At 49.0% G+C, this 12,760-nt stretch overlaps 1 protein-coding gene across 8 annotated transcripts in view; it reads right to left on the bottom strand.

Annotated features, from left to right (window-relative positions):
- Positions 1-6,147: 6,147 nt before the first annotated feature.
- Positions 6,148-12,760, bottom strand: part of CUX2 (cut like homeobox 2) — a 328,903-nt gene continuing 322,290 nt past the window's right edge. For all 8 annotated transcript variants that reach the window (XM_055238684.2, XM_063614395.1, XM_063614394.1 and 5 more), the window contains one exon: positions 6,148-9,171. In XM_055238684.2, coding sequence (XP_055094659.1) covers positions 8,373-9,171 — 799 coding nt within the window. In that variant the 3' untranslated portion in view covers positions 6,148-8,372. The remainder of the gene's footprint in view (positions 9,172-12,760) is intronic.

Here is a 12,760-nt window from a genome sequence, read left to right as displayed (position 1 = left end):
CATGTTCACAGCAGCATTACTCATGTGTCCATCCCAAGTGTCCATCAGTGGATGAGTGGATAAACAAACTGTGGTCTATCCAGGCAATGGAATATTTTTCAGCCTTAAGGGAAGGAAATTGATACATGCTACAACATGGATGAACTCTGAAGACATTAAGCTAAATGAAATAAGCCAGTCACCAAACAACAAATACTACATAATTCCACTTATAGGAGGTATTATTTTGATGCAAAAGTAATTGCAGTTTTGCTATTAATGACAAAAGCCACAATTGATTTTGCACCGACCTAATACTAAAAGTAGCCAAATTCAGAGACAAAAAGTAGAAAAGTGGGTGGCAGGGGCTCAGGGGAGGCAAAATGGGGAGTTAGTGATTAATGAGGACAGAGTTTAGTTTTGCAAGATGAAAAGAGTTCTGGAGATGGAGGGTGATGATGGCTTCATTGTTATAAATGTTCTTGACACCACTGAACTGTACACTCAAAAATGGTTAAGATGGCAAAGTTATGGCCGGGCTTGGTGGCTCATGCCTGTAATCCCATCACTTTGGGAGGCCGAGGTGGGCAGATTGCTTGAGCCCAGGAGCTTGAGACCAGCCTGGGCACCATGGCAAAACCCCGTCTCTACAAAAAACACAAAAATTAGCCAGGCATAGTGGTGTGCACTTGTAGTCCCAGCTTCTCAGGAGGCTGAGGTGGGAGGATTGCTTGAGCCTGGGAGGTGGAGGTTGCAGTGACCTGAGATCACAACACTGCACCCCAGCCTGGGTGACACAGTGACCCTGTCTCAAAAAAACCAAAAAAAAGCAAACTTTATGTGCATTATGTATATTTTACCACAATAATAATAATAAAAATAAAGGCGGGCCCATAGATTGTTTTTTCCAAGAGGATTTCCTGCTCCTGACACAGGGGCCAGCTGCCTCTGTGGTTCCCCTGTGCCTGGGGCTGAGAGCAGCTGAGGGCCGGGGCCACGGTTGCTACCCTCTCTTCATGGTCCAGGGGCACAGCTGTCATTGCTTCTCTAGTTGTGATGCTGAAAAATCCCAGGGCAGGGCACCCAGGCCCTCTAGGCTGCAGCTCCTTGAGAAAGGGGCCTCCCCTCTGTCCCTCCCTGGGGCCTGGCACAGAGAAGCCAATCTTTGCCTCCATCCCTCTCTCAGCTCCCCTGATTCTTCCCTCCTTGACTATAGCTGATCGGATGAGAGTTGGTCAGACACAAGCTGAGCCAATCAGGGTCCTGGGAACTAAGTTCGGTATCCGTAAGTGCTAAACTTAAGAGTTGATGGCTGAGCGACCCTTCTGGGACATGATGGCAGGGAGAGAAACAGCCAGGCTTTAGAGAGAACTAAGATCAAAATAGCCTGTGCAACACCTATTGAAGCCTGGCTGAACATCCTGTTTTTGGGTTTTCCAAGATCTCCCCTGGATCCTCCCAACAAATATTCGCATAGTTAAGTGGGTTATAATTTCTTTCAACCCAACAGTTCTAGACTGTAAGACACCCAGTGAGTATCTGTTCTGTGCTCCTATTCTGTCATTCTCTTCTGTTTGCCACTGTCCATCCTAGGGGCTGGCACACCCAGGGGGCCAAAGAAAACCAATTGGATGACAAGTCCCTCTGAGACCTATGACAGTCAGTGGGGCTTAACATTTAGTTTGTGTCCAAATCACCTGGAGTGCTTCTTAAAAATGCAGATTGCTGGGCCCTGGCTCAGTAGGTTTGGGCAGGGCCCAGGAAACTGCATTTTGAGCAGGGTACAAGGGATACTAGGGCCACAGCTGAAGAAATGATAAGGTAGTATGGTGGCAGCCTCTAAGATGGGCCCCAGGTGACCCTGTTTCCTGGTATTCACATCCTGGTGTGGTTCTTTCCCACACTGAGTTATGGTGGGCCCATGTGGCCAATAGATTACACTGGATGCAACAATGGGGCTTCCAAATCGAGGTCACAGAAGACACTACATCCTCCACTGTGACTACTCTGGGGGAAGTCAGCCACCATTTGTGAGGATGCTCAAGCAGCCCTGTGGAGAGGCCTACCTGGAGAACTGAAGCCCACAGCCGGCACCAACTTGTGGGCCATAGAAGTGCGCCATCTTGGAAGCAGATCCTTTAGTCTCAGAACAGCCTTCAGATGACTGCAGCCCTGGGTGATGGCTTAACTGTAACCTCCTGAAAGACCTACCAGCCAGAATCATCCAGTTATACAATCCCCAAATTCCCAACTCATGGACATTATGAGAGATAAATGCTTATTGTTTTAAGCCACTCAATCTTGGCATAGTTTTTTATGCAGTAATAGACAACTAGTAAAAGTGATGCTATGATGATCAAATCCATTTTCCAGTTAAGGAAACTAAGTTTCATGGAAGGGCTCTAGAATTACCTGATAGTGGAGATTCAAACCCAGGCCAGGCTAAGTTCAAAGACTGTACTTTCACAGCTATACCCTAGGGGGCTGGAGAAGGTCACAGATCAGCAAAGAGCTTAACTGTTTCTCCCTCTCATTGTGTGCAGGTAGGGAAACAGACCTGGAGTGAGGAGTCACCATTGTTAAGGTCACCTGGCTGGCCTATCTGGGTGACGTTCCCTGCCCCAGGCCCCCTGCTCTTGGGATTGGGAGTGCATTCAGTGTCCCGGTACCTGCGAAGGTAGCCTGGTTTCCATAGCGGCACAACTCGGAGCCTTGGCTGTGGGGAGGTAGGGCTTCAGAATGACAACACCAAGGGCCAGTCAGCTAGGGAGGGCTTGGTTTTGTGCATTTTCTAGGAGGTGATGGGATGTGGGGCTGCCTGCTCAGTGGGAGGAGCTAAACTAGGAGGGAGGAGGGCACGGAGGCCTGAGGCGCAGGGCCTGCCCTCAGTGCTCTGGTCTGCCTTCTACCCAGGCAGATGGGACCTCCTAACCTCCTCAAAGTGCTAGACTGATCACAGCAACCCCCTGCCTCATACCTTCCATGCCTCCCCAGTGCCCTCAGGAGAAAGGCATATTTCCTGCCATGCCCCAAGGTGCTTCACAATTTGGCCCCATCCCTCTTCCTCCCCACTGCCCTACCTCAACTTGCAGCCTCTTTTGAGCTTCTTCCTCCCAGGTTCTTATCCCAGTTCCACCTCTTGCCTATGGTTCCTTCTGCACTCCTCCCCTACTTCTCCATTCTAACTCTTGTCATCTTTCAGGCATCAGTTGGGATGCCCCGTCCTCCAGGAAACCTTCCTGGACCCCACTACTTGTACCTTCATGGCCTCCTGTGTTTCCTCTATCCAAGCTCTGAGCACACAATAGGTACTCAATAAATGCTTATAGCACTGAGCAGACAGTAGGTACTCAATAAATACTTAGTAGCTGATGAACAGTTGCCCAATGGCCCCCAGCTGGGCTCTCCACGCTCCTCTGTGCTCCAATCCAAACCCGCCTCCTCCTGGGGGCTGTCCTGGCCTTCTCATTGCTCTCCAGCCCCTCCACTTTCCCGCAGCCCCCAGTGCAGAATTCAACATTTTGCTGCGCTGTTGCTGCCTGTTTCACTCCAGGGCAGTGGTGGAAAACACCCTGTTAACACCAAAGCTGATGACCCAGAACATGCTTCAGTCCCTGAAGCCCACAGGCACCTGCTCCCTCGGGTTCTCAGGTGGCTTGAGCGGTGCCAGACTCCACTCCTGCCAGCCTGGTCCCACAGGGGGCACACCCTGGGGGTTTCTGACTTCCAACCTTCTCAAGAGCTGTGAATGAACTGAGGATCTGAAAGGGTATTCTTTGGTTCTGTTTAATTTGAATCTTTACAACCACCTGTGAGCAAGATGCCATTACTACCATCTCCACTTTGGCTGGGAAACTGAGGCACCGTGTAGTTTAGGCATTTGCCCAAGGTCACACAGCTCTAAGAGGTGGAGCCAGAGTTGAAACCAGGCCATCTGGCTCTTGACTCCCATCTTCCTCCCCAGCTCTAAGGATAGGCCATCTAGCCACCTGAAATGTCACATGCAATGGGCTGGCTCAGGAGCTCCAGGGCTGATGGGGGCCTGGGCCCTGACCTGCCACCTCCCACCCCCACCACTCCATGATGGGGTGCCCAGGCATCCCAGTGGGCCGTCCTGCTGGGCTTGGAGCAATTAGTTATCCTAACCGAGACAGGGATAATTGTTTAACTCTCCCTGCAAGGATATACGGAAAAACTGGGGCAATTGGAAGATTTCCAGACAAAGGGAAAAGGGCTGTCTTGGGACAGTCACATGGCTGGGCTCATGGGTGAGTAATGTTTAGTGCCACTTCAGGGACTCTCCTGACATTATAGGTCACAAAAAAAACCCCTCCTGCAGCCTGATGCACAGAGACTCACTATCATAGGCTGGAAGAACCTACCCCTACTTACAATAACAATAACTAATAGTTACCGAGTTTTTTTTCTTTTTTTCCTTTGAGATGGAGTCTTGCTCTGTCACCCAGGCTAGAGTGCAGTGGCACGATCTTGGCTCACTGCAACCTCCACCTCCTGGGTTCAAGCGATTCTCCTGTCTCAGCCTCCTGAGTAGCTGGGATTATAGGTGCACCACTGTGCCCAGCTAATTTTTGTATTTTTAGTAGAGATGGGGTTTCATCATGTTGGTCAGGCTGTTCTCGAACTCCTGACCTCATGATCCACCTGCCTCGGCCTCCCAAAGTGCTGGGATTACAGATGTGAGCCACTGCGCCTGGCATTTTTTTTTTAATAGTCTCACTTGGCCGGGTGTGATGGCTCACACCTGTAATCCCAGCACTTTGGGAGGCCGAGGTGGGTGGATCACGAGATCAGGAGATCGAGACCACCCTGGCTAACACAGTGAAACCCCATCTCTACTAAACAAAATACAAAAAATTAGCCAGCGGTGGTGGCGGGCACCTGTAGTCCCAGCTACTCGGGAGGCTGAGGCAGGAGAATGGCGTGAACCCGGGAGGCAGAGCTTGCAGTGAGCCGAGATCTCGCCACTGCACTCCAGCCTGGGCGACAAAGCGAGACTCCATCTCAAAAAAAAAAAAAAAAAAGTGTCAGTCTGCCCACCCAGGCTGGAATGCAGTGGCGCAATGGCTCGCTACAGCCTCTGCCTCATGGGTTTAAGCAATTCTCATGCCTCAGCCTCCCGAGTAGCTGGGACTACAGGTGCCCACCACCATGCTTGGTTAATTTTTGTATTTAGTTATCGAGTTCTTAACTGCCATGCAGTTTTATGCATATGCATGTATATTCTTCACAATGACCTTCTGAGTTGGCTGCTGTGATACCCCCATTTTGCAGGTGAGGAAACTGAGGCCCCAGTTATACAACTAGGAAAGGTGTGATGCTATGTTGGTCAACAGGAAGCCCCTCTTGGCATTTTCCCATTGGGGCTGCGGGCACTAACCACTTACACACTGTACAGAGGTGGGCACAGCTTGCAAGCTGGTTCACTTGCTGGTTTAGGGGTAGAGTGCAATTTTGACTCCTCATACCAGGCCCTGGAGTCTGAGCAGTTTCCACCCTGCTGCAGGCTGGTCCACAAGGCACACTTGCCAACCCAGATGCCCACAAGGCCCAGGCAGTTTGCACAGTTGAGGGCTGAAGCAAATCATGGGCATGTGCCCCATCTAAAGGCAGCCAGCCCTCATCTGGCTGTTGTCACATTGGAATGTGGGCCCAGTGTGGCCAAGATCTTGACTATTTCCTAGAGAAGCTCATAATCATGCTTTTTAATGGGACATGCCCATTAAATGTTGGCCATTTTTTTTTTTTAGAGAGGAGGGTCTCACTGTGTTGCTCAGGATGGTCTCAAACTCCTGGCCTCAACTGATCCTCCCACCTTGGCCTCCTGAAGTGCTGGGATTACAGGCCTGAGCCACCATGCCCAGTCAATGTTGGCAATTTAGAAACCAGGCTTAAATTTTTTTTTTTTTTTTTTAGAGACAGGGTCTCTCTCTGTTGTCTATGCTGGAGTGCAGTGGCAATCATAGCTCACTGCAGCCTCAAATTCCTGGGCTCAGACAATCCTCCCAAAGCACTGGGATTATAGGTGTGAGCCATTGTGCCTTAAAAACTAGTTTTAAAAAATACCATTTTGTAAAACATCTCTGAGGGCCAGATCTGACCTCCAGTTTGTACTCCTAGCCCCAGAACAAAGAAGCAAGACACCCAGAATTATTATACAATTCTGTATTTAGTGACGTGTTTACAGAACGTGTTCCTTTTTTTAAAATTTTAAACAAAGTTCATCAATCTCTCATAGAAACGGTTTGTGTATGTGTGTGCGTTTTTTTTAACCGTTATAGGACGTGAACCTGACAAAGTTGTTCACGGGTCCACTAGCTTTAAGTACAACAGGATTTCCATGTTCAAAAGACTATACTAAGTGCTTAATCAAATCCCGTCACACTAAAGCCAAATTTAGTTCTCTAGGAATCGGAGTCTGCGTATAAGCCTGGATTTCAACGTTGTGTTGGTTTCAACAGTAAAAAGTGGTGTGTTCCCCCATGGTTGTCTTAATTGCAACAGGGTGGTGGTGGCTAAAAGATGTTTCATTTGTTCCAGATTTGATTACTCTGAAAATTGGTCACTGTTTCCTATTGTCAAAATATAAAAATACCTTCATCTGGATAAAAATGTATACAGTGGAAAACTCTTCAATGCATAGCCTGGGTGTATGGAAAAGGTTTTCCTTCAGGGTTTGTGTTTTGTTGATTGTTTGGTGTGGAGACTGCAGCCTGGGCTGGGTGTGAGAGTTGGGATTTCTGGAACGGTCCTTATCTGTCCCCTTCTGGTTGCTGGGTTTTGCCCACATGGTTTCAAAATGCTAGCTGCATCTTTGAAACCTCCATTGGCCATCTCACCCGCTGGCATTGCATCAGCATTGATTATATTCACCTTCTCATCTTCACTGAATTGGAGTCACCCAATTCAGCCTTCCCATGGACAGTTTGAAAAAAGAAACGTCATAAAAACAAGGGAGAGAGATTCAATAACCAATATGGTGGCCGTTCCATCCAAATTGGGAACTCTCACCCTAGAAACCATGCCAAAGATGCTGGAGGAAGGGCTCCTCTGAGTTGGGGGTTGTCTCTGCTCCCCAACAGGTCATGCGCTGGAAGGTAGGAGGGTAGATTTGGAGGCTGGGATATGGTGAACATGCTGTGATGAACTTGGCCTTCCAGAGTTCTGCATGGACTTGGAGTTGCAGATGCCTTCCAGAAACAGCACCACGGTCAACTTGAGAAAGAAGATGGCGAGAAGGGGAGCTGGGGTCTCTAGTTTGATGAATCTACTTTTTGGCGCTGGTTACTAAGCTTCAGTGGTCATGGGATGACCAACACTGTCACTTTTGGAAAACCCCAAGAGGGGAAGATGGCAGCCACAGTCTTGCTCTGGAATACCCACACTCCTACAAGTGGGGAAACTTCCTGGGTTGTGCCTATGGTTCACATGGGAAATGGGGTTGCTCTGGCTCAAATGCCACCCTCCAAGCACCTGCCCCATGCCCACCTTTCCAAAGGATCTGGAAACACTTCTTGCCTATAGATGGACAAGATGGATGTCTGACCTCCATGGCCCACAGGTTTCTAACTAGTGAGACCTGTGTAAGCAGTATGTTCTGTACCATGCTACGTCTCGTATAGGATGGTTGGGCCACAGCCCACATCTCTACAACATTTACAATGGCACGGACATTCTGTTATCAAGCTTGCAAAACAGACCACCAGAATGAAACACATCCTCAACGGCATCGAGGTTTTCATTTAGAGTCTTTTGGACTTTCTCTTTTTAGCACAGTTTCTGGAAGGGCAGTAGCAATGCGCTGTGTCTCACAGACAGATGTGGAAAAAAATCGTGGTTCAAAGGTTATCTAAATTTTGGTCAGTCTTATAGTGTTTTGTGATGGCTTTGAATAATTGTCTTCTTTTAATCTCATCTAGTGGCAAAAATGACACAACTTCAGTGTATACTTCGCAACAGTTGTGACAGCATCCTGATTTTATAACTCTCTGTAATATCAAAACAGCATCAGCTGGGATAAATTCCAAAGGATCCTTTATTAAAATATCTAAAAGAGGTCTATAAATATTTATTTATTTTTCTAAAAGAGTTTGGAGCTTTCAGGTGAATATGTGGTGCCACTTTGCTTCTGCCTCCTGCAGAGGGGTCAGGGTGAAAAGGGGCAGGGGGGTGCAGAAAAGTGGAGGCAATGGCATTTGACCCACCTGCTCACACAACTTCATAGAACTAGGATTACAACAAAAAACGTAAACGGCATAACATTGCTGTCCACATTTTGATGGTTGAGTTCCTCCCTCCCTTACCCCACCCCGTTGAGGAGAGTGCGAGAAGGAAGGTAGTTACCAGGGTATGTCCCTTGCCCCCTCACCCAGCCTTCAGAACTCCCACTCCAGGGCCTCCTCCCGATTGGCAGCCCGTTCTAGTCGGTAAATGATGCTGTTCAGATTGGCCATCTTCTCGTGCCGCCGCTGCAAGTTGGGGTTCACCTTGGCACTGGGGTGCAAGGCTCCAGCCATGTCGGCAGTGGGGCTGGCACTCGGCACTTTGGCAGGGGCGCCAGGTGGGGATGGAGAGATGGGAGCTGAGGAGGAGGGGACAGGTGACACAGACATCATGAGGCCTGGTGAGGAAGCGGCCGAGGGCGAGTTCAGTGACACCTCCAGGCTGCAGCGTGAGGACTCTGAGGCTGACTTAAAACTTAAAGGGTCCGGGTGAAGCTGCTCCCCGGCCTCACTCTCCTGGTGGGGATGAAGTGAGGGACAGTCTGGGGTGGATCCACCTGGAAGGAGGGGCCCGGGAGCCACTTTTGGGAGTCCATCATTACCCGGAGGATCAGGATGCTCCTCTTTGGGGGGACCTTGGCCTTTGTCCGGCTCCCCTAAGTCCTGGGGCTGGCTGCCTGCCTCTTCCTCGGCATCCTCCTCCGTCTGTTCCTGCTTGATCCTCACTTGGGCCTTGTCCTGGGTGGTCAGGGGTGTGCTGTTCTCCTCAGGGCCCTCCTGAAGCTCCAGTTCCTTCACGGTTGGCTTCTGGTCCTCAGTCTCAGAGTCAGGGCTCTGTGGGGTGGGGTCCGGGTGGGAGTGGCCTGGTGGCAGGATTCCAGGACCCCCACTTGGATCAAGGTCTGGCTCATCCTGGGTCCCCTCCACCAACATCTCCCGGCGCATCCGGGACCTGGGGCAGAGACGGCGGTGAGCCTGGGGCTGGACAGGGGACCCCCAAACCCTGGACTCCATCTGCATATGTGGCATTTTGATCCCACCCACTGCCCTGGGGCTCTCTAGGCACTAAGCCTCCATACTTGCACCATCTTATTAAGTCTTCTCAACAACACCACAAGGTGGGTGCTATTATTATCTTCACAGGAAACAAGGCTCAGAGATGTTAAGTGACTTGTCCCAGGTCACATAGCTAGTAAGTGGCAGAATCGAGACTTGAACTCATGACTACTGAATCCCAAAGCTCATGATCTAGACCTGTGCTGCCAACACCGCAGTTACTGGCCATACACGGCTCTTGAGTGCTTGACATGAGGCTAGTCCACATTGACATGTGCTGTAAGGGTACAATACACACCGGTTCTTAGGCTTAACACAAAACAAAGTGAAAGATCTCATTAATAATGTTTATATTGGGCTAAATCAAATAAATGATTATGATTAATTTTATCTCTTTTTTTTGAGACAGAGTCTCACTCTGTCACCCAGGCTGGAGTGCAGTGGTGCGATCTTGGCTCACTGCAACCTCCGCCTCCTGGGTTCAAGCAATTCTCCTGCCTCAGCCTCCTGAGTAGCTGGGATTATAGGCATGTGCCACAATGCCTGGCTAATTTTTGTATTTTAGTAGAGACAGGGTTTTGCTACGTTGGCCAGGCTGGCTTGAACTCCTGACCTCAGGTGATCCACCCACCTTGGCCTCCCCAAGTGCTGGGATTACAGGCTTGAGCCACTGGGCCTGGACCCAATTATTTTCTTACAGCAAATGAAGTCAAGAAATTTTAAATAACTTGTCCAAGGTCATAGAGCAACAGGGGTTTCTCTTTCCTCAGCACCTTCAATGCTGTGGCTCCCTGGCCATTTATGTTAACAATAAAGTACACTAATATAGACTATTAGCAACTATATAGTTACAAACATAATAATAATAGGCGTTTATCATGTGTTGGGCACTAGGCTAAGCACTTTTTGCGTTTTTTTTTTTTTTTGAGATGGAGTCTCACTCTGTTGCCCAGGCTGGAGTGCAGTGGTGCAATCGCCGCTCACTGCAACCTCTGCCTCCCGGGTTCAAGTGATTCTACTGCCTCAGCCTCCTGAGCAACTGGGATTACAGGTAGGTGCCATCATGCCAGGCTAATTTTTGTATTTTTAGTAGAGACGGGGTTTCACCATGTTGGTCAGGCTGGTTTTGAACTCCTGACCTCAAGAAATCCACCAGCCTCGGCCTCCCAAAGTGTTAGGATTACAGGTGTGAGCCACCGCACCCAGCCTGTTTATTTCATTTTCTGTTAAGTTGGTGCAAAAGTAATTGCATTTTCTGCCTTTTTTTCTTTTTTTGTGTGACTTTTTTTTTTTTTTTTTTTTTGAGATGGAGTCCCACTTTGTCACCAGGCTGGAGTGCAGTGGGGGCATGATCTCAGCTTACTGCAACCTCCGCCTCCCGGGTTCAAGCGATTCTCCTGACTCAGCCTCCCAAGTAGCTGGGACTACAAGCACACGTCACCACGCTAATTTTTGTGTTTTTAGTAGAGACGGGGTTTCACCATGTTGGCCAGGATGGTCTCGATCTCTTGACTTCGTGATCTGCCTGCCTCGGCCTCCCAAAGTGCTGGGATTACAGGCCTAAGTCACTGCGCCCAGCCTTTTGTGACTTTTTTTTAAACGGCCAAACCATTTTTTTTTTAAATGGCAAATCCTTTGAAATGGATTAAGAAACATTTTTTTAAAAATGGCAAAAACCAGCTGGGCGCGGTGGCTCACGCCTGTAATACCAGCACTTTGGGAGGCCAAGGCAGGCGGATCATTTGAGGTCAGGAGTTCTAGACTACCCTGGCCAACATGGCAAAACCCCGCCTCTACTAAACAAAAACAGAAACAAAAGTGGCAAAAACTGCAATTACTTTTGCACCAACCTAATATAATACTCTCATAATGATACACTAGTCTGATTTGCATTGATAAAGGAGACCAGGCTGAGAGGGCACAGGAACTGACATGGTCACAAGGCTCTGAACCCAGCAGTCTGGTTTATATTTTCTTGCCCCTGCCTCCCTGCTCAGGTCCTGTGGGGCCCCGTCCCAGGATCCTGGGCCTGGAGGAACTGTGAGGGGTCACCTAGTCCATATCGTCTCTCAGTCCCCAATCCCTCCACAAAGGTGACCTTGCCCACCTTCCAGAGCTCTCCCCCACCTCCCTCAGCTCCCTCCAATGGGATGAGCTTCGATGGGGAGGGACTTTGTCTTGTTTTCTGTGGCGTCTGGTACAGAGTAGATGCTCAGTAAACATTTACCAAATGAAATAATGTGTTCTTCTGTAATTATAACCCTTTGAGAGTTCTTTTGAGAGTGGAATTCTCTCTTCTTCTTTGTGCAAACTCCTATTCATCCCTCAAAACCCATCTCAAATACCACTTTTGTAAAGTCCTCCCCAGGCAGAATTCCCTTTTCCCTTGGCCCCTTGTTCCTTCCTGTTTCACAGCATTTATTAGATTATAGTGAAATGTTCTGTTTTATGACTGTAAGATCCTTAAGGGCGGGGATTGGTTCACTATGCATACATTAGAAACGTTTGTTGAATGAATATGTTTGATAATAATGGAGTGCTCAGTTCCTGTGGGCAATCAGAGAGATGTCCCCATATCCCCCAGAGAGGGAAGGAAATGAGCAGGCTTTAAGGACCTATATCATTTGTTATTTGGCAGGCTCTGCTCTGAGCCAGAAGATAAACCATATTTTATTTTATTTATTTATTTGTTTGAGACAGAGTCTCGCTCTGTCACCCAGACTGGAGTGCAGTGGTGTGATCTCGGCTCAAAGCAACCTCCACCTCCTGGGTTCAAGTGATTTTCGTGACCGAGCCTCCTGAGTAGCTGGAATGATAGGCCCCTGCCTGGCTAACTATTTTTTTTTTTTTTTTGAGACGGAGTCTCACTCTGTCGCCCAGGCTGGAGTGCAGTGGCGCAATCTCGGCTCACTGCAAGCTCCGCCTCCCGGGTTCACGCCATTCTCCTGCCTCAGCCTCTCCGAGTAGCTGGGACTACAGGCGCCCGCCACCACACCTGGCTAATTTTTTTATATTTTTAGTAGAGACGGGGTTTCACCGTGGTCTTGATCTCCTGACCTCAGGTGATCCGCCTGCCTTGGCCTCCCAAAGTGCTGCGATTACAGGTGTGAGCCACTGCGCCCGGCCAAAACCATATTTTATAATGCATTTATACCCAGAGTTATTTCATTTGATCTACAATCAAGCATTGTGGGATAGGTATCAGGGTCCTCATCTGTAAAATAAGGGTGAGACTTGGAGAAGTAAAATGACTTGTGGAGGGATTGGGGACTGAGAGAGGGTATGGACTCAGGTCTATGGGACCCTGGTGCCCAGGAGAGAGGAGATGCTAAGTTGCTCCTCCCGCCAATCTCCTCTTTCCTTGATTCCTTGGAGATCAAGAGACATTCTCTCCCCCTGGAATGGATGAGTGGATTTTCTTCTCTGGTACCATGTGGGCACCAGAGACTTTTCCTGCTCAGGAAGCCTGGCAGGGGCGGGGTGGG

Source organism: Symphalangus syndactylus, chromosome 13 (assembly GCF_028878055.3).
Source record: "Symphalangus syndactylus isolate Jambi chromosome 13, NHGRI_mSymSyn1-v2.1_pri, whole genome shotgun sequence".
NCBI lineage: Eukaryota > Metazoa > Chordata > Mammalia > Primates > Hylobatidae > Symphalangus > Symphalangus syndactylus.
Note: the sequence above shows the minus strand (reverse complement) of the source record. Positions and strands in the feature narration are given on the sequence as shown.